At 39.1% G+C, this 27970-nt stretch overlaps 1 protein-coding gene across 1 annotated transcript; it reads right to left on the minus strand.

Moving 5' to 3' along the window:
• CETN3 (centrin 3) lies at window positions 1-27927 on the minus strand. The gene is made up of 5 exons (XM_070412316.1): window positions 27794-27927; window positions 25776-25908; window positions 14811-14925; window positions 11097-11288; window positions 1-414 (listed from the first exon to the last, which is right to left on the minus strand). The coding sequence occupies exons 1-5, from the start codon at window positions 27808-27810 to the stop codon at window positions 371-373; spliced, it is 501 nt and encodes a 166-aa protein (XP_070268417.1). The 5' UTR covers window positions 27811-27927; the 3' UTR covers window positions 1-370.
• Between the last annotated feature and the right edge of the window lie 43 nt (window positions 27928-27970).

Raw genomic sequence — 27970 nt, forward strand, 5'->3', positions numbered from 1 at the left:
TTTAAAATACTAATAAAATAAACATTTTATTAATGAAAGTCTGAAAAACATGTACACCAAAACAAAAGGGACTAATGCCAATTTAAAAACCTTCAAATAATTTGTACCACGATTCAATTTTTTAAACTTTATATATATAAAAAACTATATTATAATTACAATGCTATGAACTATTAGAGTGCTAACAATACTTTTTCATACAAAGAAACTTAACAGTAGTAAAATATGAATACATAAGATGCTTATTTTTGGTCCCTTTTGGAAAAAAACAAAAACTAAGTTGGGGTGTGTGTTTTTACATGCCTCCAAGCACAAAAATAGAATATAAGATGATAACTGCAACATTCTTAGTGTTTTTCCTTGTAATTCTTTAAATGTCACCAGTCATAATAGCAATGAACTCCTCTTGATTTACTGTGATAAAAAAGAAAACGTAAGTCAGAAATACAATTTTATCAGAGAACAATATTATTATTTTGTATTAAGTATCTTTAAATTTTATATTATACAAATTATTAATAAACCAAGACAGTATTTGCTTTTATTTCTTTGCTAAGAAGTTGAACGTTCATTAAACCGAATTTCATGAGTGCACAAATATATAAAATGTGATAGAAAAGGTAATATTATATGTTACAAAAAAGTCCATCATCATAATATTTGTATACATGTGCAAAGTTTTTAAAGCTTGAAATTTTTAATTTTTAGATGGTTAAAGCCTATAATCTTTATTCTACTAGTTCATTTAGCAAACCCTTCCTTCATAAATAAGTTAAATATATCAAGCATATAAATTAGAATTCTAAAAGATGAAAATATATAAGCATTAGAAAAACAGTCAAATTGGTTTATTTGGTATTGTGTTTTGTTTTTTTGAATTTTGATATGTTTAAAAGCCTATTTTAAAGAAAAACTAATTGAAACCAGGTCTCCATACAACAAAAATATCCAGAGAAAATTATAATTTTAAAATATACAGATTTAATCTTAACTACAAAGGTAATACCATAAAATATAGTTGTGAATGCAGGAAATGATCACTGATAAAGATTAATTATTAGCTTATCAAAATTATAAATAAAATCCAGTAAGAACCTCCAGTTTATAAAGCATAATGCATAAGAAAACAACCTAGAAATAATAGGTGATGATACATAATATTAATGTGATCTTATTAAATATAAGTTTTAAAAAACAAATATACATACATACACATAAATATTAATAGAAATCTTCAGAAAAGAATGCTTTCACTTTGTAAAACAGGTAAGTTCACAGATCCCAAGACTTAACATATACCTTAACAAGGCACAAGTTAGGAATGATAATTTTGATAATGATAAGAACATAGCTCTGACACAGAACTGTTCTGCATCTGAAAATACTGTTCTACATAGATAATCTTTTAGGCTGTTCCTAAATCTTAAATACCATAGATGATAATATATGAAAATACACCATATAATTAAACATTTTAAAGTGACTAGTGAATGCCAACACCATACTAGAAGTTATGTACTTTATCAAAATAAACACCAGGGTTCCTATTATAGAATATCTTAAAATTTAATTAAGGAAAATATTAAGTGATATAAAATTGTTAATTTTCTTCTGATAACAATGATATCATAGTTAGGAAAGATAATATCATTAGTAGTAGAGGCATGCTAAAATATTAGAGGGGGTCAAGTTTATGATATATTTTCAAATGATTCAGAAAAACATATATGTATACACTATATAGTTAAAGCAAAACAATATATTGTTAATTACTGAATCTAGGTAGAAGGCATAAAGGTGTTCACTGTACTAGTCTAATAGTTTTTCCTCTGTGTAAGAAGAATTAGAAAATTAACCAATTAAAAAAGTTGAGTAGACAAGATATGTACATCAGAAATAAAAAATTAGCCCTAACCGGTTTGGCTCAGTGGATAGAGCATCAGCCTGCGGACTGAAAGGTCCCAGGTTCGATTCCGGTCAAGGGCATGTACCTTGGTTGCGGGCACATCCCCAGTAGGGGATGTGCAGGAGGCAGCTGATCGATGTTTCTCTCTCATCGATATTTCTAACTCTCTATCCCTCTCCCTTCCTCTCTGTAAAAAAATCAATAAATTTTTAAAAACCACACCAATAAAAAAAAAAAAAAAAGAAAGAAAGTTATACTGGTACCAGAAACCATATATAAAACCAATTTCAATCATCATGTTAGTCACATTTTATACCTGAAACAGAGAATAAATGCTGTATAATACAAAGCATGATTATTAAAATAAAACTACATTATTAGTGTTGAAAAAAATCTATTATTATGGGAAAAATCATTACTGATGAGAAAAATGTGGGTAAAAATAAATCTTGACTTGGGCTCCAAAATAAAAATATAAGATTTAGTTTGACAGGTGGAAAAAAAGCTAAGGTAGTAGCACACCATCAGAAACAGCTGAAGATAGAAAGTAGTGCAAAATTAGGCTATAAGGAATGAAGAATGAGCTCTCCAAAAGGTGAATAAGAACCATGAATCCATGTATTCAATATTACACATTTACAAGACACTATGACAGGTATAGAACAGAACAAAAAAAACCTCTATTACTCAAAATACTTTCATTACCTTACAAATTATAGTTCATTAACCTTTGCAGCTAAATTAACACATTTCAATATTTGATAAAAGCTGTGATCCCTTTCTCACCAGTTGATATCTATCTTATCCTCCTATATAATAAAAGGCTAATATTCAAATTGACCGAATGGCAGAACAATATTCAAATCGACCTAATGGCAGAACAACCAGTCTCTATGACATGCACTGACACCAGGGGGCAGACGCTCAATGCAGGAGCTGCCCCCCGGTGATGAGTGCATTTCCACAGGGGGAGCACCGCTCAGCCAGAAGCCCTGAGCTGGGCTCATGGCTGGCAAGAGCAGCAGCAGTGGTGGGAGCCTCTCCCGCTTCTGTGGCAGCGCTAAGGATGTTTGACTGGTGACTTAGGCCCACTCTCCGCGGGGAGGAGACCTAAGCCATCACTCAGACATCCCCCAAGGGCTCCTGGACTGCGAGAGGGTGCAGGCCAGGCTGAGAGAGCCCCCCCCCACCAAGTGCACAAATTTCATGCACCAGGTCTCTAGTGTGTGTGTGTGTGTGTGTGTGTGTGTGTGTGTAAATTTTAAACGATTTCATTGTTATGCACCTTCATTTTAGAATCCTGATTTAGTCAATCTGACTGAAGCATGTAAACCAAAACAGGAAATAAGAGGATGTTTTCTCGCCCTCGCCGGTTTGGCTCAGTGGATAGAGCATCAGCCTGTGGACTGAAGAGTCCCAGGTTCGATTCCAGTCAAGGGCACATGCCTGAGTTGCGGGCTAGGTCCCTGATAGGGGACATGCAGGAGGCAGCTGATCGATGACTCTCATCATTGATGTTTCTATCTCTCTCACTTCCTCTCCCTTCCTCTCTGAAAGCAATAAAAATTTTTTTTTTTTTTAAAGAGGATGTTTTCTCAGGAAAAACAACAAAATGAAAGCAGTCTTAGAATGATTTGATTATAAATCATTTTAACAGTATAACAGAGCCATGATTAAAATATTCAAAGAGTACTTATGTTTTGTTAAAGACCTAGACATTTTCTCTAAAATGTAAAATTTTAACACTCAAATATCAAATTAAACTTCATATCATTCTAAAACCACAAACACTTAATTTTTATACTATTTATATATAAACACCTTAAAGTATTAGAGCATTTCAAAAGTATTTTAAACTATTCCATAATTTCATACCTCAAAACAGAATACTTAAAAACAAAAAAGTGGAAAACTAAAGGGAAGTAGTTAAGAAATTAAACTACTTCCTTTATTACCAGTAAACCATTCAGACAACTAAGAGAATCGGTGATGCCTTTGTACATTTGGTTTTATGATCTACTCTATCAACAATATCTTATATCAGGTTACTATATCTAATAAATCTAGCATAATACCCACCTTAAAATAGGCATTTAATAAAACATTTACTGAATCAAACGATATGATACTTTATTTTCTTTTACACTGCCTTTTAAAGAAAATGTTCATAAATCAATCATTTCATAGGGTAAATCACATTACATGTTATTAAAATAAAGAAATTTGAGAAATTATGTAGATTAAGTACCTTAAGACCATCTGTCTTTGGAGGGAAAAGAACGTATTTTAGCATCTGAAGTGCCAATTGAATATTTTTACTAATCAATTTCTCCCTATAATATACATTTTGTAAAATTCTATGAACATAGATACCTAACTAATATTTAACTTCATAACAAAAGAGGCAATACAGTGTTGTAATAGAAAGTATGTTGTCATTATGGCAATCTGAGTTTGAGTTCTAGCTCTGCCATGTATTAGCTTTATGATAATGTTGAAAAAGTTATTATTAATCTCTCATAGCTTTAGTTTCCTTATCTATACCTGCATCTATCCTAAGCATAAACAGGTTTAACATTGCATTTACTTCACAAAACCTATTATGACAATTAAGTGACATAATTTACCATGTAACATACTATGCACAGAATCTAACATATATTAACTGGTTAATATATGTTAACACTCATCAGAATTATTTACAAAACTAGAGGCCCAGTGCATGGGATTCATGCACTGGTGGGGGACATGGCCTGCAGGGATCGGCCCACTGCAGGAGCAGGTGCTCATCCTGGTCAGCCAAGGGGCGCACTGTGGGAGCGCACTGGCCACCAGGGGGAAGCTCCTGCGTTGAGCGTCTGCCCCCTGGTGGTCAGTGCGTGTCATAGCAACTGGTCAACCGGTCATTCTGCCGTTTGGTTGCTCTACTTTCATTATATAGGATGGTCCACTTTGGCTTTTTAAATGTTGCTTCCATTATCCGAAAAAAATTTACTGTGTTTTACTTTATATACGTTGGGAGAGATGGTAGAGAAGGGATTCTTTCAATATCATTGCCACAGCTTTATTTATATTTCATACTAGAGGCCCACTGCACAAAGAGATTTGTGCAATAGGCCTTCCTTCCCCTGGCTGCCAGCACCGATTTTCCTCCGGCACCCAGGACCCAGGCCTTCGCTCCAGCCACAGCGGAGAAGGCAAGTCTCTTCAGTCCTCAGTCGTCTTCAGTCTTCAGTCGTCTTCAGTCTTCTCAGTCTTCACTCTGCACCTGCATATGCAAATTAACCACCATCTTTGTTGGGTTAATTTGCATACTCATCCTGAATGGATGGTGGGCATAGTGGAGTGACACCAATTTGCATGTTTCTCTTTTATTGGTGTAGATTATAGCTTCTTTTCCTTTAACTCCTCATTCCCCATATTTATGATTCTGATATACACAATAAAATATTTCATTTTTATAAAACATTTTCATTGCTCTTAAATACTGAAGTGTAAAAAATTGATAAAAGCAAAAGAATTACTAAGGTTCACAAAAAGAAGCAGCAAAGTATTATGAGCTTTACCAGTTTAACACATACATAGAAAGTAGGTTATATCTGCTTGGCTGATGTGGCTCATGGTTGAATGTCGACCTATAAACCAGGAGGTAACAGTCTGATTACCACTCAGGGCACATGGCCGGATTTCGGGCTTGATCCCCAGTAGGGGGCATGCAGGAGGCAGCCAATCAATGATTCTTTCTTATCATTAATGTTTCTATCTCTCCCTCTTCCTTCCTCTCTAAAATTCAATAAAATATATTGAAATTTAAAGATAAATAATAAATATCAGGCAAAAAAAAAGATTTTATCTAAACAAAATTGTTTACAAAGAATCCAAATTAAGTGATCAGATTAACAAGTTATTATAAAAATACTAGAGGCCTGGTGCACAAATTCGTGCACCAGTGGGGTCCCTCAGCCTGGCCTGCAAGATTGAACTAAAACCGGCTCTCTGACACCCCCGAGAAGTCCCGGATTGCAAGAGGGCACAGGCCAGGCCGAGGGACCTCACTGGTGCACAAGGTTGGCCAGCTGGTAAAGGACCGCAGGAGAGCTCCAGGGTGTGTCTGGTCCGTCTTGCTCAGTCCCGATTGGCTGGACCCCAGCAGCAAACTACCTACTGGTCAGAGCATCTGCCCCCTGGTGGACAGTGCACGTCATAGCAAGTGGTTGAGTAGCCTTAGCATATCATTAGCATATTATGCTTTGATTGGCTGAACGGCCGACTGAATGACCAAACACTCAGCACATTAGGCTTTTATTATATAGGACTAGAGGCCCGGTGCACAAAATTGTGTACTCAGGGGGGTCCCGCAGCCCGGCCTATGCCCTCTTGCAGTGTGGGACCCCTCGGAGGATGTCCACCTGCTGGCTTAGGCCCGCTCCCTGGGGGATCAGGCCCAAGCTGGCAGTCAGACATCCCTCTGGCAGCCCGAAAGCCCTCGGGGGATGTCCACTTACCAGCAGGGAGCAGACATAAGCTGCAGTGGGACATTCTTAGTGCTGCTGAGGAGGCAGGAGAGGCTCCCACCACCACCTCTGTGCTGGCGGCCATCAGCCTGGCTTGTGGCTGAGCAGAGCTCCCACTGTGGGAGCTCACTGACCATAAGGGGACAGCTCCTGCATTGAGCATCTGCCCCCTGGTGGTCAGTGTGTGTCATAGTGACCAGTCATTCCCAGTCGTTCTGCTGTTAGGGTCAATTTGCATATTACCCTTTTATTATATAGGATAGAGGCCTGGTGCACAGGTGGGGGCCAGCTGGTTTGCCCTGAAGGGTGTCCCGGATCAGGGTGGGGGTTCCGCTGGGGTGCCTGGCCAGCCTGGGTGAGGGGCTGATGGCTGTTTGCAGGCTGGTCAAGCACCCCCCCAGTGGGGACCCTCACCCCATGGAGGTTTGACCAGCCTGGGTGAGGGGCTGATGGCTGTTTTCAGGCTGGCCACATCCCCTTTAGGGTGGGGGGTCCCCATTGGGGTGCCTGGCCAGTCTGGGTGAGGGGCTGAGGGCCATTTTCAGGCTGGCCAACCCCCCTGGCGACCTAAGCTCCCAGCCTCTCCTTTTTTCTTTTTTTTTTATTCTGGGATTTATTTACCTTCTATAATTGAAACTTTGTAGCCTTGAGTGGAGCTCAGAACCGGCCGCGGCAGGCAGGAAGCTTGGCTTCCTCCATCACTGGAGCAACCAAGCCTCCTGCTTGCTCCAGCTCCGTGGCTGCCAGCCGCCATCTTGGTTGGGTTAATTTGCATATAGTCACTCTGATTGGCTGGTGGGCATGGCTTAAGGCATAGTGAAGGTACAGTCAGTTTGCATGTTTGTCTTTTATTAGTGTAGATAACTTCCAACTTATTCAAAAATGGGCAATTTTTCATATAGCTGCAGAGACCCATATAAATTAAGGCAGTGTCCCAAAGCCAGACTAAACAGCTTAGAGTTGTAGCTCTCATGGTTTCTGCATATGAACATGCCTTTCAACAATAATTTTCTGAACTTGCCACAATAACTACTACAGGGTGGGGCAAAAGTAGGTTTACAGTTTTATGTACACAAAACAGTTTATTCTTTTTTAAATTTTATTTCAGAGAGGGAGGGAGAGACAGAAACATCCTATATAATAAAAGCCTAATATGCAAATCGACCAATCAGGGGAATGACCAGTCGCTATGACGAGCACTGACCACCAGGGGCAGACGCTCAATGCAGGAGCTGCCCCCTGGTGGTCATTGCGCTCCCACAGAGGGGGAGCCACTCAGCCAGATACAGGCTCATGGCTGATGAGCATAGCAGCGGTGGTGAGAGCTTCTCCCACCTCTGTGGCAGTGCTAAGGAGCAGAGAGCTGTGCAGTAAGGGAGGAGAGGGCAGATGAGCAGTAAGGAGTGAGGGGGGTCCTGGACTGTGAGGGGGCGCAGGTCAGGCTAAGAGACCGCCTCTTCCCCCCCCACCCCACCCCCCGCCACTCCAGTGCATGAATTTCATGCATCGGACCTCTAGGCAATGATGAAAGAGAATCATTGATTAGCTGCCTCCTGAATGCCCCCAACTGGGGACTGAGCAGGCTGACGCTCTATCCACTGAGTCAAACCAGCTAGGACCAGAGTTTATTCTTGTATTATTATTTATTAATTGTTGTATTATTTTTCTTACAAACAACTGGAAACCAACTTTTTCAACCTGTATACTTAGTATGTGTTGTTTGAAAAATGTCAAATAGCTACTATGAATTCTGCAATAGTATTTACAAATGAAAAATAGCAGTATACGCATGCACATGCAATACAATTATTCGTATGATCTATAGACAATGATGTATATATGAATTCCCAGACCCATACAATACCTAGGAAGACCCCCCGACCCACTGAGACCCACACCCACATCCCACATTGGAAACTACTGGATTAGACTATTTTAATATGATAATACCACATTCTCCTCCAGAAACAAGACAAATCTTAATAAAAGACTATGCATCAGCTATATTTTATATGTAATTAAATACTTGGAAAAAACGTTATTTGCCTGTTAAATCATTTGAATAAATGACAGTAGGATATCCAAGCAACACATGTATAGTGACAAAGCGGAGTAAAACAAGCAGAGAGGACTGAAGAAATGTTTTCAGGATGCACTAAAATAAGTCTTCAAGCAAGGAAGTATAGATGTGAACTGGGCGATTCAAAAGCAGCAGCCAGAGCAATATCACAAGGGATGAAGAAATGGACACATTTTCTAAAGCAAAGTTTCACATCAAGTTTCAATTTAAGAGGCAGCTTCCTAATTGATATTTTCTCCTAATGTCAAATGCAGCTAATAACTGAAATCTGATTGCATGGGCCTAGTCCAGTAAAAAAGAAAATTATAACTGATCTTTTGATATATTATTAAAGATTTAAGAAATAGACATACCAAGAATCTCTATGTCACTGAAGATAGTACCTTTACAGAACAGAGTTCCTTTAAAGTTAATTTAGGGAGTAAATTTTAAGTCCAAATATTAGAGTGACAGCTTAAGAAATCATTTAAATTTCCTCGAGTTTTAATCATCTTTGCTTCAAAATATAAGTAACTATACCAATGTCCTTAAAAAATCTATTATTTAAAAATAGAAAAGTTTTATAATTTTCACATAAATATGAGAAAGTAAAATAATGTATACATTTAAAAAACAATCTATAAACCTGAACTGATAGCTAGTTGCTACTGTCTCACCTCCTTATTAAAGCATGCCAGTATTACCAAGGTAATATATATGTATGTATTTATGAATGTATATATAGTGGGTGCTATATCAACATGTATCTACTGTAACACACACTCCAGCTCAGGGCTTTAAGTCAACAAATATAAGAGCACTCATTATGTTCAAGAAAATGCAGGGGAACAAAGATGAGTAAAGACAAAAAAGAAAGGAAAACAAGCTTACACTTAATGCTAGGCACCATCAACTATCTTCACTTAATATTCACAACAACGCTTTAAGGTATTACCATTCTCATGTCTATAAATGGGAAAACTGAGATTCAGACAATGTTGAAAACCTGCACAAAATTACAAAACAACTAAATAAAGGGTATAGATTCAATTCAAATGCAGGTCTGCATGATTCAAAACCTCACTCTATATGATTCCATACTGTTCTTAAGGGGCTTAGAACATAAGTGGAGATATTACACATGTATATAACTAACAGAAAGCAGTGTATAAAGTGTCAAAATAGTTTGTTCCTCTAAATCAGGGGTCCTCAAACTTTTTAAACAGGGGGCCAGTTCACTGTCCCTCAGACCGTTGGAGGGCCGGACTATAGTTTAAAAAAAAAACTATGAACAAATTCCTATGCACACTGCACATATCTTATTTTGAAGTAAAAAAACAAAAGGGGAACAAATACAATATTTGTATTTGCATGTGGCCCGCGGGCCGTAGTTTGAGGACCCCTGATCTAAATGCTATGGGCCCCCAATGAAAGTATCCTAACTTTATACAGAGCCCACTGGGAGAGGATTTTGAGAAAAAGGATAGAATTTAAAATGTTCCTGAGAAAACAACTAACATTTTAACAGACAGAAATTAGCAATTAAAATATTCTAGGATTAGGAATGGAACAATTAAAGGCACCGCATAAATAGTATTTTCAAGACAGAATGTATTTTGTCAAAGTGTATGTATGGGAGGTGAGGGCTAATCATTTGTATGCCATAAGCGTCTATAGACACAAGCATCAGACCTTTTTTAATTAAATTCAAAATATCATGGCAGTTAACTGGTGAAAGTAGAAAAGTGGAAGACTACAGTGGGAAATAAAACTAGATACTTAAGGTAAGACAGATCATAGAAGCTTTGAACTTTACTCTGTAGGCACCAAGGAATCACTCTAAGTGTTTGAACAAGGAAATTACATTATCAAACCTGTACTTTAGAAAAACAATGGTATCAATAGATTGAATTAGGAAGAGGATAGAGATTTATAGGCATGTAGGGCAATTAGGAGGCTACAATAGTCAACAAAGTCAGTGAGGGCAGGGACTACCATCTGCCATTTTCATTGTGTAGCACCAATCAGCACATACAACCCTGTACCCAGCAGGCATCCAAGAAAATAACAAGGCTATGATAACATTCCTACAAAAAAATTAGGGCTGAAGTAGGACACCAGCAGTAAACAAAGATATAAAACAGAGCCAAAATATTTGAAGGATAGAATCAATAGAATAGTAAAGTTTAGAAGTGTATGGAGGTTGAGGAAGAAGGCATTAAAGGCTGAAATTTTACTAATTTTGTTCCTCTAAATGCTATAGGCCCCCAATGAAAGTATCATAACTTTATACAGAGCCCACTGGGAGAGGATTTTGAGAAAAAGGATAGAATTTAAAATGTTCCTGAGAAAACAACTAACATTTTGATATTTCATCCACAAAGAAAAGTAAATACCTTTTTTAAGTGTGGAACCTCATATTACAATCTATATAGTTGGTTTCAAAGGTCTGCTTCATTCTAAATTGAATTTGTAAAGTATTTATATAGACAAGCCCATTAGACGATGAACAAAAATTACAATAGTTTGCAAAGGGTCTTGAAAATCATTTGGTTTTAGAAAAACTTACTAAATGTATAGATCAGGACTACTTGGAATGTGTTTTACTCAAACTTACTTTCTCCATCACCATCTTTATCAAATTCTTCTATCATAGCCCGAAGTTCTTCATCACTCATGTTTTCACCCAATTCTCTGGCAACACGTCGCAAATTCCTCAAGCTTATTTTACCTGAATCATCATCATCAAATAGTTTAAATGCCTTCAATATTTCTTCATGTGGATCTCTTTCCAATATCCAGTCTGTCACTAAAGTTAAAAAAAAAGAAGATAAAAAATAAACCTTCATCATCACAAAGGTATTCATTTGTGATATCAACTAAGTACCAAATGAGAAATAAATCCGTCAACATTTAGCTTGAAAATAAAATGCCATATCAGTATATATTTATGTATGTATATATAGTGGATACTGTATCAACCAAAAAGCCAAAGAGATAAACCTGAAATTAGAAAAATCAAAACTGTATTTTTAAATGTAAGCTTTATAATATCAATAATTCATCCTATTATAAAAGTAAGCAAAATTATTTACATTGCACAGACGCAAAATAAAAGAATTATATTTATACCATATTTACCTAAGGTTTACTATTATCAAGAACTGTTGTATGCTCCACTGACATCGAGCACATTAGTCTAGCAGTTAGTAACCTAGCTGGAGCGATGTTATACCAACAAACAATTGAAACTAACTAAATAGCCTGGCCGGTGTGGCTCAATGATTGAGCTTAGATCCATGAACCAGGAAGTCACAGTTCGATTCCCAGTCAGGGCACATGCCCGGGTTGTGGACTCAATCCCCAGTAGGGGGCATGCAGGAGGCAGCCGATGGATGATTCTCATCATTGATGTTTCTCTCTCTCCCTCTCCCTTCCTCTCTCTGAAATCAATAAAAACATATTTTAAATAATCTAACTAGATAAAAGATGTTTGCTGGCAAACTTAATAACACGAATTGCACCTCAAATTTAACCCAAATTAAAAACAAAAAACTGACAAATAAAATGCACTACCATCATTGATATAGACACAATCTCAGACAGTAGATGAAAATCTCACTGATACCTTCATGATTACAAGAATCTCTTCGTTTTCCAAAATATGAGAAGTAGTTATTAAAAGAATTAAATCTGATTGCAATAACACAACCAGGAAAAAAATAAAAGGTCTGGAAAAGATATCTCATGCATTTTGTTTAGCAAAATAATAACTTCAGACAAGTAAGTAAAATTAAGGGAATAATTTCAGACCTTGATAGCTGAGAGTATCAATGTATTTTAATATACTAAATGTAATAATGTATAATAATATAGTTTACTCAACATTTTCAATATTACCAGTCTTATTAGCCACAATAAAAAAAAAGCTGTAGCATATACGTATAAATCTGAAAATATCTAAGTAAATATCTCTAAAGTAATTCTGCAAGCTAGTCTAGCACTACAACAAAAGGTATTTATGACTCTCACTGTGCCATTAAAAATAAATCAATCCTGCCCAGCTGGTGTGGCTCAGCAGTTGAGTGTTGACCCAGGAACCAAGAGCCAAGAGATCGCCGGTTCAATTCCCGGTCAGGGCACATGCTCAGGTTGTGGGCTCAATCCCCTGTGGGGTGTGTGCAGGAAACAGCCAATCAATGATGTGCCTCTCTCTCATCGATGTTTCTATCTCTCTATCCCTCTCCCTTCTTCTCTCTAAAAATCATTAAAAACATTTTAAAATAAATAAAACTTACTGAAGTTTATGAAAGCATTAAAAAGTTGCAAATGCTTATAGAGAGAAAGTATAGGAATGTTTAATGTACCCAAAAGGAAAAATACAATTTAAGTCCCAAATATTTTATTATTGTTTTGCAGCTATTTCATCGTATTAACATTCAAGATGTTAAATCTTCTACACATATATTCAAGTTTTCTTTTTCTCCTACCCATTAATTTTATCCACAGTCTTCCAAGTAACTAATTGAAGTATATTATTATAAGTATGCAAATCATCAAAGCTCATAAATATTCAGTCAAAAAGGAGTTGGCATATATACAGCCATAACACCAAAATAAAATACCACACTTAACTCTATGGCTCATACTCAACTTATTTTGAATTTAGTCCCAACAAAAAAGCAGGACAAGGGAAAAAAAAGTGTTAAGAAATTTTCTTCACCAATTAAATAATTTTACATGACAGGTGAACCAAAAAAGCAGCTTGCCGAAAGTATTAATGTACTTAAAGAAGCAACAGGGTGATCTGGGGAACAGATGGGGCTCCAAGATATATAAATTCTTATCCCACTGGTGCTTTAATTGTGTTAGTTACTTCAGACTTATGTGTATATATAATCTTTTATCAATACACTGCCTTAGAACGCAACTTTTCTTGGAAACTATAAATATCCATCATTCTGAATAGCTAAAACATTAAACTTTATGGTGACTCTCCTCCATGCCTTCATGTTCTATTCCTGTCCTACAAAGTAGAATTTAATTATAAGAAAGACATTGTCTTTGAATGAAAATAAGTCAACTGACATGCAGGCAGTTAATGAAAGCATTAAAAACTTGCAAATTAGAACAAAGAGAAAAAAGGCAGTTAATGAAAGGTCTGTCCAAATAACTCTTGTTTCAAATTATTTAATTATACTATTAGAAATGTACTTCCTCAAAATATTTAGACCTTACACTTTATAAAAATCACTTGTGAATACAGTAAATTAAAAGACACTAAAAGTTTATCAAAAATCATTAAAGGTAATACTAGAAATATAGCTTCAACTATATATCTCACTGACTTTTGGAAGGCTCTATCCAAAAATACCAGTTACTATTAACTCAACTTTTTGGAGTCCAAACTCCTCCCACTATCACCAAGGTAGCTGTCAATGCCCCACTCCAAAAAGGATGAGAGAATTATTAATAGTTTCCCATATTTGAAAAGACTGAACATTTTCAATCCCATAAACCCAATCAGTGATCAGATCCTATAGTTCTGAGGATGCTACCTTTTTTACTCTTAAATGTATCCCTTTTTATTCTTACCACCTTCAACATAAAACATATATCATTTTCTGCCTGCAATCTCTCTTCCCTCCAATCCATCTTTAATATGCTAGACAGAGTTATCTTTCTAAAACATATCTACTCTTCCTTAAAAATTGACAATGGGCCCTAACCGGTTTGGCTCAGTGGATAGAGCGTCAGCCTGCGGACTGAAAGGTCCCAGGTTCGATTCCGGTCAAGGGCATGTACCTTGGTTGCAGGCACATCCCCAGTAGGAGGTGTACAGGAAGCAGCTGATGGATGTTTCTAACTCTCTATCCCTCTCCCTTCCTCTCTGTGAAAAATCAATAAAATATTTTTTTTTTAAATAAGTTAATGTTTAAAAAAAAAAATCACATACTTAAACGGTTTTGGGAAATATTTTCCAAACAAAATGCTACCAAATTTTCTATTTTACTGTGAGAAAATTTTTGATCACCCTTTTAGTTTTGATCACATTACTTGGAAAGATATTTTTCCATAAAATAACTACATAAAATCTTGATTAGAATCTTTACAACAAAACAAAAGACAAAATGATAAATCCCACAGCAAAGCTATAAATCTTTTTTCTTTGAAAATCAACATAAAGAGTACCCCAAAAAACCCTGTAAGATTCACATATATAGCAATGTTTATTAACAAAATTCTATAGCCCTGAGAATTAAAAAAATACTGATATTAACCAGATAATTTCCTAACAACTACTAAATATAAAGACTATGAAAATACACACCAACTTCATTAAAATCTTCAAAGGTGATTTTCCCTGTGGCTTCTCTGTCATAATCTTTAAGAATCTTCAGTACATCAGCTTTTTTTACATCAAACCCCAAGGCTCTCATTGCCACCTTTTGGAATAAGAGGGAAAAGCAAATTATAAAGCATTCTTTAAAAAAAAGAAGTGATTTCTTAAATAAATTTTTACAACTTAAGGGATGATGACACATTAATAAAACATGTAATTCTTTTGCATGTTTTATGACTCTAAAATAGCAAAGAGATAGTTTTTCTTCACTATGAAATTAAATAGCAATTTGTTAACTTTATATATCATTTTTTATATAACAAACCAATCAATGAGTGTTTATGGAATATACTATACAATGTACTGACATAGTGCACAGATATAACAAGTTCTATGTTCTCAAAGGATTAACAACTAAAAAACAAAAAGGGGCATAGCATAAATATTAAAAAGATATATACTAAAAAAAAAAGTTATACACTATGAGATTAAAACACACTAAAATAAGAATTATCATCAGACCCTACATCATTAGTTACTAGATAGTGCATGACTCCAAATTTAGGGAAAGAAGATCTTATTACTATACTAGAGGCCCAGTGCACAAATTCATGCACCGGTGGGGTCCGGCCAGCCAAGCCCCAATCAGCGGATCAGGGCTGGGCCTGTCAGGAGGAGACAGCAGGAGGTTGGTCGGCCAGCCCGTCCTGATTGGGGCATAATCAGGACCGGGCCGGCTGTGGGGAAGGGAGCGAGTGATTGCCCTGTGGGCCCCGCCCCCAATTGGGATGGGGCAGGGCCAGCTGTGGGGAAGGGCTGTGGGCCAACCAGCCCCACACCCAAATGGGGTCAGAGGGCCGATCAGGGGTCAGCGGCCAGGGAAGGGGCCATGGGAGGTTGGCTGGCTGCCACCCTCAATGGGGTGGAAGAGGCCAATCAGGGGTGGGGCAGGCCAGGGGAGAGGCTGCAGACCGATTGGGGTGGTGGTGGTCTACTGGAGGCGGGGCCAGCCGGGGGAAGGGGTAGAAGAAGGTTGGCCAGCCAGCCCCACGCCCAATTGGGGTAGGAGGGGCAATCAGGAGCAGGGCCGGCTAGGGGTAGGGGCTGCGGGCCAATGGGGGAGGTGGGGGCCCATCGGGGGTGGAGCCAGCCAGGGGGAGGGGCTGCAGGAGGTTGGCTGGCTGGCTCTGGCCCCTATTGGGGTTGGGGGGGGCGATCAGGGGTGGGGCCAGCCGGGGGGAGGGGCCGCGGGGGGTTGGCCAGCCGGCCCCACCCCCGGATCAGGCCGGTTCACTGGCCACAGTGGGCATCACAGCGACCGGTCATTCTGGCATTACAGTCACTGGCTTTTTATACAGACTAGAGGCTCGGTGCACGGAGTCATGTAAAAGTGGGGTCTCTCAACCTGGCCTGCACCCTCTCACAATCTGGATCCCCCTCGGGGGATGTTGGAGAGCTGGTTTCAGCCCGATCAGCCAGGCGAGGGACCCCACAGGTGCACGAATCCGTGCACCAGGCCTCTAGTATGCATATAAGATCTTTGGTGGCCCTAGCTGATTTGGCTCAGTGGATAGAGCATCAGCCTGCGGACTGAAGGGTCCCAGGTTCGATTCTGGTCAAGGGCACATGCCTGGGTTGCAGGCTTGTTCCCCAATAGGAGGTGTACTGAAGGCAGCCAATCAATGATTCTCTCTCATCATTGATGTTTCTATCTCTCTCTCCTTCCTTCCTGTCTGAAATCAATAAAAATGTGTTAAAAAAAAAAAAAAAAGATATTTGGTTAATCTCTTCCTGCCCTCCCCTCTCCCCCCTTCTGAGATTCATCAGTGTGTTCCATGTTTCCATGCCTATGGTTTCCGCTCCTGTGTTGAGCGTCTGCCCCCTGGTGGTCAGTGCACATCATAGCTACCAGATGGTCAGCCGTTCAGCTGGTCGCTTAGGCATATATATATATATATATATATATGTATATATATATATATATACACACACACATATATATATACACACACACACACACACATATAAAGGAAGCAGAGACATGTTACCAGTTAAAACTTGGAGGGATTCAAGTTGTTCCTTGATATATGGATTAGTGAAACAGAAGGATATTTAGAAAAGGATTACTGGTATTAAGACACCAAAATAGAACTAGGAAGAAAATGGCGGAGGTATAGACGGACGTGTCCCGTGCCTTGTCCCGGAGCAGATAAGGGTGAGCAGCTGAAACGGGTAACATACAGCCCGAATAAGCAGAAGATATTCAGCTGGGAGACATTTTGCAGCTGGGAAAGACAGAGGACTCCCAGAGAAAGGGCACGGTTGGAGACTGCGGCTGAAATCTCTCCCGGAGCGCCAGAGACCACGCCATCTTGAGTGACTGTTACTGGAAGTGTATTCATCCAAAGACCCGGCATCCACGGCATCCAGAGATCGGCTACTAACTCGAAAACAACGGATCTCAAGCAGTGCAACTATGTGGACTTAGAGGAACCCTGCTTCTCCTCACGGAAAGGTCAGATTTCCCCTAAAGGTGCGGTTTGCAATTCAGGTTGGAGAGGAACGCGCACTGGGGAAATCTGCGCCCCACAAAGTCCGCGGCCGTTGGGGCCAGTGTGATCCGCGAGTGTGGAAGGGCTCCCGCAGGGCTGCTGGCAGAAGGGAACGCTAAAAATAAGCCCATAGCTGGACTGGATGCAAAAAAGCAGCCTCAGATTTTGCCAGTGTGCCAGCTGCTTAGTGCCAGAGGAGAGAGGACGCGCAGAAGAGACTGCGCACAGAGCTGGAAGGTGGAGGGTTGCGAATTCGCGCAACTTCTCAAGCTCTTGTTTTTTTTCTTCCCCTTAAATCTTTGCGTTTGATTATTAAACCCAGTGCATGGGATTGCCCACTTGGGGTCACTCGCAGAGACTGCAGGAGAAAATTGTTTTTGTGGAACCTGGGAAACAGAGCGGGGAGTAACGATTAAAGAACAGGCTCTAGCCGAAACCGGTTTGGCTCAGTGGATAGAGCGTCGGCCTGCGGACTGAGGGGTCCCGGGTTCGATTCCGGTCAAGGGCATGTCCCTGGGTTGCGGGCACATCCCCGGTGGGAGATGTGCAGGAGGCAGCTGATCGATGTTTCTCTCTCATTGATGTTTCTAACTCTCTCTCTCTCTCCCTTCCTCTCTGTAAAAAATCAATAAAATATATTTTTTAAATAAATAAATAAATAAATAAAGAACAGGCTCTAGGGCAGTCGACTCTCACAAACCAGTCTTAAGTGCGATAGGGAAAATAAACCCTAACTGCTGGACAGAGAGGACTTATAGCCTCGGAAGTCAATCCAGAAACAATGCCACCCAGGGGCTGACCCACGAACTGACTCTTCTGTAAACACAAATAAAGGCAGTCTGGGAAACAAATACGGGCTGCCTTAAAATCAGGACTGTGGTTTACAACACAGAGGAACAGTGTATCGCAGGGAAATTCAACACTCTACTGAACACCTGGCAGAACTAAGGCATGCCAAAAAGAAGAATAGAGGAACTGAAGCACCTTCACTACTGCACATTTTTATTTTTTTTTAATTCTTTTTTCACCTTTTAATTAAGAAACTATTTTTTTTATTTTTTTTTCATCACCTGATTTTACCTTTTTAATTACTACATTTTTATTTTTAACCAGTATTATTACTACTACCATTTTACCATTTTTTAAAGTGTCATTTTACTTTATTTTGGAATTAGTGTTCTACATTCTATTTTCATCGTTCCTTTAGCATCATTTTTCTCTACCTCAACTTGACCTTTATGCCAAAACTCTCTTCCTCACTTTTCCCCTTTTGTTGTCCTGTTTCTCTTACCCTATTCCTGCTTTAGATTTTCCCTATTCCCTCTTTTTACCCCCTGTCTAAATTTCACCCTACTTATATATCTAATTTCCAATCCCCTGCTCTAAATCCATATACATCTCTCTCTTATCGTTTTTCACTATCCAAATTTTTTTTTCTCTGTTGTTTTGCTATTGTTTGCTTGATTGTTGAGTATATTGGGTTTTTTTATGCTTGTTTGTGAGATTGTTTTGCTTTTGCTTTTGCTTTTTATTTTTTTGCTGGTTTTTTTTTCCTCTGGTTATTTTTGTGCTTCTGTTTTCCCTCGCCTCACTTGATATTAGTGGTTGTTTTTAGTTTGCATTCATCTCCAGGGATCTGTTGCTGGAATTGGTTGGGATTAGTGGCGGTTCTATTGGAGTTTTCTCTCCATATAAATAGTCTCTTCACCTCTTCTATTTCATTCTCTCTCTTTTCTCTCTTACTTTTTTTTTTCTCCCTTTTCCCAATTTTATTTTTGCACTCCTATTTTTTCTTTTTGTCTTTTATCTTTTTCTCTTCTTTCTTCTTTATCCCCTAATTCTCTTTGCTCGGGTGGTCACCTTTATTTGGGGTTATTAATATCGTGAATACATTTACGTTCAGTGCCTTGTACGTTGTGCCTTGTTGTGTTGTATTTTGTGCCTTTAAATCAACGCAGCGGAGAGAGAACTAAATAACCAAACACCTGGAGTAGAGAGATCATGCCAAGACAAAGAGACAGCTCACATATGAAAGAAAAACAGGCATCACCAGAAAAAAAAGTAAATGAAATGGAGGCAATGGAGGCAAGCAACCTGTCAGAGAAAGAATTCAGAGAAATGGCCATAAGGTGGATGAAAAGAATGGAAGACAAATTCAACAATATGCATAAGAACCAAGAGGAAATGAAGAAAAACCAAGAAGAAATGAAAAATGACATCACTGCTATAAAGAACGCAATAGAAAGCATCAACAGTAGACTAGAAGAAGCAGAGGACCGCATCAGTGAGCTAGAAGAGAAAGTAGGAAAAAATACCCAAGCAGAGCAGCTTCTAGAAAAAGAAATTAAAAAGCAGGAGGAGAGCCTAAGAGAACTCTGGGACAACACGAAACGAAACAACATCCGAATAATAGGGGTGCCAGAAGGAGAGGAAACTGAGCAAGGAATAGAAAACCTGTTTGAAAATATAATGACAGAAAACTTCCCTGATATAGGGAAGAAAAAACTCACACAAATCCAAGAAGCTGACAGAGTCCCAAACAAAATGAACCCCAAAAGACCGACGCCAAGGCACATTATAATTAAATTGGCAAACACCAACGACAAAGCAAAAATCTTAAAAGCAGCCAGAGAGAGACAGAAAGTTACCTACAAAGAATCCCTAATCAGACTAGTGACTGATTTCTCAACAGAAACACATCAGGCAAGAAGGGAATGGAATGAAATATACAAAGTCATGCAAAGGAAGGGTCTGAATCCAAGAATACTGTACCCAACAAGGCTATCAATCAAAATTGAGGGTGAAATCAGGAGCTTCACAGACAAAAAAGGCCTACAGGAGTTTATTACCACCAAACCAGCAATGCAAGAAATGCTAAAGGGTCTTCTGTAAAAAGAAAAAATAGGAAACAAAGAAGGAACACAGGGGTAAAGAATAAAAATGACGACTAACAAGTATCTATCAATAATAACTTTAAATGTAAATGGATTAAATGCCCCAATCAAAAGACATAGGGTAACTGAGTGGATAAGAAAACATGACCCATATATCTGCTGTCTACAGAAAACACACCTCAGAAAAAAAGACGCACGCAGACTGATGGTGAAGGGATGGAAAAAGGTTTTTCAGGCGAATGGAAGCGGAAAAAAAGCCGGGGTAGCAATACTTATATCTGACAAATTAGATCTCAAAGTGAAGGACATAAAAAGAGATAAGGAAGGCCACTTCATAATATTAAAGGGAGCAATCCAACAAGAAAAAATAACTCTGGTAAACATATACACACCCAATATAGGAGCACCCAAATACATAAGAAATCTTCTGGAGGAGATCAAGGGAGAGATTGACAGCAATACAATCATAGTAGGGGACTTTAACACCCCATTATCACCATTGGACAAATCCTCTAAACAAAAAATCATCAAAGAAACATCAATCCTAAATGACTCACTAGATCAGATGGAATTAATTGACCTCTTCAGAACATTTCACCCCAAATCCACAGAATATACATTCTTCTCAAGTGCTCATGGGTCATTTTCAAAGATAGACCATATATTGGGTCACAGGCAAGGTCTCTTCAAAATCAAGAAGATGGAAATCATATCAAGCATCTTCTCAGATCACAATGGCAAAAAACTGGAAATCAACTACAATAAAAACAATCCAAAAAAATCAAACACATGGAGACTAAATAGCACACTATTAAACAATGACTGGGTTTACCAGAGAGATCAAAGAAGAAATAAAAAACATCATGGCAACAAACGACAATGAAAACACAACAATCCAAAACCTATGGGACACAGCGAAAGCAGTCTTGAGAGGAAAGTTCATAGCTCTACAAGTCTACTGCAAGAAACAAGAAACAATGAGAATAAATTACCTAACCCTACAACTCAAAGAGTTAGAAAGAGAGCAACAAGAAAAGCCCAGTGTAAGCAGAAGGAAGGAAATAATAAAGATCAGAGCGGAGATAAACGACATAGAGACCCAAAAAATTACAAAAAAATCAATGAAACCAAGACCTGGTTCTCTGAAAGGATAAACAAGATTGATGAACCTCTAGCCAGGCTCACCAAAAAACAAAGAGAGAGGACCCAAATAAACAAAATCAGAAATGAAAGAGGAGAAATAACAACAGACCCCACAGAAATACAAAGGATTGTTAGAAAATACTATGGACAACTCTACTCCAACAAACTAGACAACCTGGAGGAAATGGACATATTCCTAGAAAAATACAACCTTCCAAAACTTAATCAGGAAGAATCTAAAAATCTCAATAGGCCAATAACTATGGAGGAAATTGAAGCAGTAATCAAAAAGCTTCCAGCAAACAAAAGCCCAGGGCCAGTCGGCTTCACAGGGGAGTTTTACCAAACATTCAAGGAAGAACTAAAACCTATCCTCCTCAGACTATTCCAACAAATTCAAGAGGAAGGAACACTTCCCAGCTCATTCTATGAAGCCAGCATCACCCTAATACCAAAACCAGATAAAGACAACACAATGAAAGAGAATTACAGGCCAATATCCCTCATGAACATAGATGCCAAAATCCTCAACAAAATCCTAGCAAATAGGATCCAGCAGTACATCAGAAAGATCATACACCATGACCAAGTAGGATTTATCCCAGGGATGCAAGGATGGTACAATATCCACAAATCAATAAACGTAATACATCACATAAACAAAGTGAGAGAAAAAAACCACATAGTCATATCAATTGATGCGGAAAAAGCATTTGACAAAATCCAACACCCTTTCTTGATAAAAACTCTCAGCAAGATAAGAAGTGAAACTGTCCTTCTTTGCAGATGACATGATACTGTACATAGAGAACCCTAAAGACTCCATCAAAAAATTATTAGACTTAATAAATGAATTCGGCAATGTAGCAGGATACAAAATTAATGCCAACAAATCCATGGCATTTCTTTACACCAATAGTGAACTTACAGAAAGTGAGACTAAAAAAGCAATCCTATTTACCATCGCACCAAAAAAATCAAGATACCTAGGAATAAACTTAACTAAGGAGGTAAAAAACTTATATGGGAAAAACTACAGGACACTGAAAAAAGAGACAGAGGAAGACATAAACAGGTGGAAGAACATACCGTGTTCATGGATTGGTAGAATCAACATCATCAAAATGTCCATACTACCCAAAGCAATCTATAGATTCAATGCAATCCCCATTAAATTACCAACGGCATATTTCACAGATCTAGAACGAACGTTCCAAAAATTCATCTGGAATAAAAAAAGACCTCGAATAGCTGCAGCAATCCTGAGAAAGAAGAACAAAGTAGGTGGGATGGATCTCAATACCAGATATCAAACTGTATTACAAAGCCACTGTTCTTAAAACAGCTTGGTACTGGCACAAGAACAGACATATAGATCAATGGAATAGAATAGAGAACCCAGAAATCAATCCAAACCACTATGCCCAATTAATATTTGACAAAGGAGGCAAGAGTATACAATGGAGTCAAGACGGTCTCTTCAATAAATGGTGTTGGGAAAATTGGATACATGCAAAAAGATGAAACTAGACCACCAACTCACACCATACACAAAAATAAACTCAAAATGGATAAAAGACTTAAACGTAAGACGGGAAACCATAAAAATACTAGAGGAAACCACAGGCAGCGAAATCACAAACATATGCCAAAGGAATTTCTTCTCTGATAATGCTCCTAGGGCAATGGAAACTAAAGAGAAAATAAACAAATGGGACTACATCAAAATAAAAAGCTTTTGCACAGCGAAGGAAACCATCAACAAAACAACAAGAAGACCCACTACATGGGAGAACATATTCTCCCATGATATCACCAATAAGGATTTAATCTCCAACATTTACAGGGAACTCATGAAACTTAACAATAGGAAGATAAACAATCCAATAAAAAAATGGGCAACAGACCTAGATAGACACTTTTCGAAAGAGGACATACAGAAGGCCGAAAGACATATGAAAACATGCTCAAAGTCACTAATTATACGAGAGATGCAAATCAAAACGACAATGCGGTATATCATCTCACACCTGTCAGAATGGCTATCATCAACAAATCAACAAACAACAAGTGTTGGAGAGGATGTGGAGAAAAAGGAACCCTTCTGCACTGCTGGTGGGAATGCAGACTGGTGCAGCCACTGTGGAGAACAGTATGGAGCTTCCTCAAAAAAAACTATAAATGGAACTCCCATTTGACCCAGTGATCCCACTTCTAGGAATATATCCCAAGAAACCAGAAACACCAATCAGAAAGGATATATGCACCCCTATGTTCATAGCAGCACAATTCACCATTGCTAAGATTTGGAAACAGCCTAAGTGCCCATCAGCAGATGAGTGGATTAAAAAAAACTGTGGTACATCTACACAATGGAATACTAAGCTGCGGTAAAAAAGAAGGAACTCTTGCCTTTTGCAACAGCATGGATGGAACTGGAGAGCATTATGCTAAGTGAAATAAGCCAGTCAGAGAAAGATAAATATCACATGATCTCACTCATTTGTGGATTATAGAGAACAACATAGAGTGATGAACAGGGACAGATCCAAAGACAGAGAAACAGCGATCAGACTATAAATCCCCAGAGGGAAAGTAGGGGAGGGAGGGGGTAAAGGGAAGAGATCAATCAAAGGACTTGTATGCACGCATATAAGCCAAACCAATGGACATGGACAACAGGGGGATGAGAGCGTGAGTGGGGGAGGTGGGGGGGGGGGGGAGGATGGGGGTTAATGGGGGGGATGAGGACACATTTGTAATACCTTAACTAATAAAGATTTTTTAAAAAAAAAGACACCAAAATAAAGAATAAGCTTAAGAACAGTGAACAGAGCAGCTTACCTTATCTGAATGGGAAGTGCTCAGGTAGAAAAAGGAGTTAGCAAATGAGAAACGTAGGTGGTAGTAAAAGTGTGGAGAACTGCCGAAACCGGTTTGGCTCAGTGGATAGAGCGTCGGCCTGCTGACTGAAAGGTCCCAGGTTCGATTCCGGTCAAGGGCATGTACCTGGGTTGCGGGCAAATCCCCAGTAGGAGATGTGCAGGAGACAGCTGATTGGTGTTTCTCTCTCATCGATGGTTCTGACTCTCTGTCTCTCTCCCTTCCTCTCTGTAAAAAATCAATAAAATATATTTTTTTTTAAAAAGTGTGGAGAACATTCAATAAAAATCAAAGGAATCTGAAGTTTATACAGTGTATAATAAGGAGCCACCAAAGGTTCATAAGCATTGAACAATATGGGGAAAGGATTTGAGAAAGATGAATGTACAGGGTAAACTAGAAATGAAGAAACCATTTAGAAAATTCCAGATATGAAATAAGATTCTCCAACCAAGATAATAACAATGGCAACAAATAAAGAGACATTATAAAGGAAAAACAGATAAAAGCTAGGTAACTAAAACAAACAACAGCAACAAAAGATAAATGTGGAAAAGAGAGCCAAAGAGCTGCAAAAAAGCCACCTTTCTCATTGTGTTGAGTGTCAGACCCATACTATCCTAACAGCAATCTCCCCTTGTGTCATTATAAATAACTAGAGGCATGATGCACAAAATTCGTGCATGAGGCGGGGAGTTCCCTCAGCCCAGCCTGCACCCTCTCCAATCGGGGACCCCTCGGGCGATATCCGACTGCTGGTTTAAGCCCTAAATCGGCAGTCGGACATCCCTCTCACAATCTGGGACCACTGGCTCCTAACTGCTCACCTGCCTGATCACCCCTAACTGCCTGCCACCCCTGCCGGCCTGGTTGTGTCCCGTCCCCCCCCCTCCCCGCCCCCCGCCAACCTGGTTACCCCCAACTGCCCCCCCACCCCTGCTGGCTTGGTTGCCCCATGCAGCCTGCTGTTTGGTCATTACTGTTACTGTTACAGCATCCCAGACAACTTGCACATTCCTTTATTATTAGTATAGATTCCAAGCCTTAAAGTTGACATTTTCCCCCATTAGTGTGTCAATATCACACATCAATTATGTTGTTTGCACCAGAGACTGTTTATGAACATACTCAAATTAAAAGACAAATAACATCCCCCCAAGTGAAAAAAGAATGAGTGGTCAAAAAATATAAATCCTGTAGTTAAAAAAATTTTAATTATGTAAATAAAAAATAAGCCGCTCCATAGGAATGTATTTTTACATTTAAAATACTATTCATTTTATGTGAAAAAGGAGTTTCTAAAAAGATGTTAGTACTATTCAATTTTATTGTAGCACTGAACTGAAGTGTTTAAAATAGTTTCATATTTCTAAAACTAGTTTAGTTAAAATACTTATTTAGAAATGTATTTTTAGCCAACTGTCAAAAATGCAAATCATTTTAACAGAAAAAATATACTATGTTTTAAAGTCTATCATTACCTTTAATTCATGATAATCTATTGCTTCATCTTTGTCCGTGTCAAATAGTTCAAAAGCATCTTTAATTTCTTGTTTCTGTTCTTCAGAGAGTTCTCTTCTTTTTTTCCTCTTTGTTTTGTCTACAAGTTCACTTCTATAAAATGAAAACAGTCTATTTAGTCCACTTAATTCCTATTCTCCTATGCCTCTACAGTCTAGATGATTAAAATAAGATTTCAAAAGTGCAACCATAAATCTTAGCCAGTGAATAACTTTCTAAATTTCTTAAAAGGGTATATTTTGAGAAAAAAAATTTCCTTATATGAGTAAAGGCCCTACTTATTGCAGAGCTGAAGCGGCTATAAATTTGCACTTCCCAAAACTGAGAAATGTTACAGGTTATTTAAAAAAAAAAAAAAAAAATGAGGACCTAGCTTTGTATTTATTCCCACTAATATTACTGTGGAAGAACTGTGAATAAAAAACATTGCTTCATATCAGAAACCCCAACAAAAAACAAAGCATCCATACTTATTATTCACATCAATCTACAAAACATTTTTTAAAAGAAAATTAAATTTGTAATTGACTCTCACTATGTATCTGATTTACTTTTGACAGTGTTTTATAAATAAGATATCAAAATTATTACCAAAAAGACATAATTTTTCAATTAACTTACAAAGTACGATGGCATTGTAGATTAGAAATGTTTTCAGATTACATATTTCCAACAGGGTGGCACTTCATAATTTCTTTGGTCGGTATTAACAAATCAGCCAAAATACTGAGTCCAAACAGATCACGATTATCAAACGCCTAAAAAGTATCTATTTGTGCCAATTCTATATAATGTGAAGTCAATGGTCTTATAAATCTCAACATTTAAATTTACATTTAATTTCTCACAAACTCTGGGGAAAAAACATGTTTAAGGAAATTTATTTTAAAGGCTAGAAATGTCTTCCTTAAGAGATGTTGACCCAAATGTTCCAAATGGGACTTCAACACTTGTATAAATGTTGGAACAGAAAATTGTATAAAACCTTAAAATGTAAAACCCAGCTGATTTTACTACAACAGGCTACCTATTTGCATTTGAAGTTTTGTCCTCTAAAAATCTACCCCCAAAAAAAGACGGGGGGACGTGGGGGGGGGGGGGGGGCAGGCGGTAAGAGACGCTAGAAGGTGACCGGGTGAAGCTGCCACCGTGCGTTCACCAGAGGCTGCGCCCAAGCCTGTCCACCCCGCGGTCAGTCCTTCCCTTCCCACGGCTCCAATGGCCCGGTCCAGAACCGACCCAACGGACCCCATCCAAGGCAGCACATTACCCGTGAGCAGAACACAGCACCTCTTCCAAAGTGGGGTGACTACATCGTTATTTTTAAAGTAACATATCTAGATGAGGCTGGGGGAGCGGGCAGCACCTCTCCCAAAGTGGGGTGACTACATCGTTATTTTTAAAGTAACATCCAGATGAGGCTGGGGGACAGGGCACCCGAGGATTAGAGGTGGAACTCAATGTGGGGTCAAGAAACTAAGAAATTTAGGTGATGCGGGTCTCCAGGCACACGGTCCGGCAGGACCCCGGGTGAGCGGCAAGGGGGAGTTTTGTGCTATTTCCAAAATTTACAGTAGCTACGTCATGAGCAGCGCGGCGGCGGTCGGGGCCGGAAACCGGGAAGGAGGAACTGAATCCAGGGATGCTCCACGGCCTGATTTCCCGCGGAAACAACGCGGGAGAAACCTCGCGCGACTTCACCGCCTCCGTGCAAAGAATACGGCCCACCCTTTCGGCGGCTCCAAGCCCCAGGCGTGGACAGGTGTGACTACCTCCGCAGAAATGCACGGGACGCGGCACCTGCGGCCCCCGGGAGCCCCCGGGGTGAGGGGTCCGGCCCGGAGGAGGGGCCGAGGTTCCTTTTCCTCGACCCAAAGGCATCCCTTCCTCGCCTCGGCCCCCGACGGCCTCCCCTCCACACCCGCCCTGGGGCCCGCTGCCGGGGTGTGGAGAGCATCGCCGCCGCCTCGTTACCGACCTCAGAGCTAAACTCATTTTCTCTCCGGACACAGACGTCCCTCTCAAGAACGACTTTAACCCCTACTCAAGGTAGCACGACTCCCACCAGTCGCTCAACAGACACCCACAATCTCAGCGGCCTCGGGAACCGCCCTCGAGACGGCCACTTCTGCGCTGAGATTGGTTGACATCGCGA

This window comes from Myotis yumanensis, unplaced genomic scaffold (assembly GCF_028538775.1).
Source record: "Myotis yumanensis isolate MYYU_CA2020_CCGP unplaced genomic scaffold, mMyoYum1.0.hap1 SCAF_4, whole genome shotgun sequence".
NCBI classification, from domain to species: domain Eukaryota; kingdom Metazoa; phylum Chordata; class Mammalia; order Chiroptera; family Vespertilionidae; genus Myotis; species Myotis yumanensis.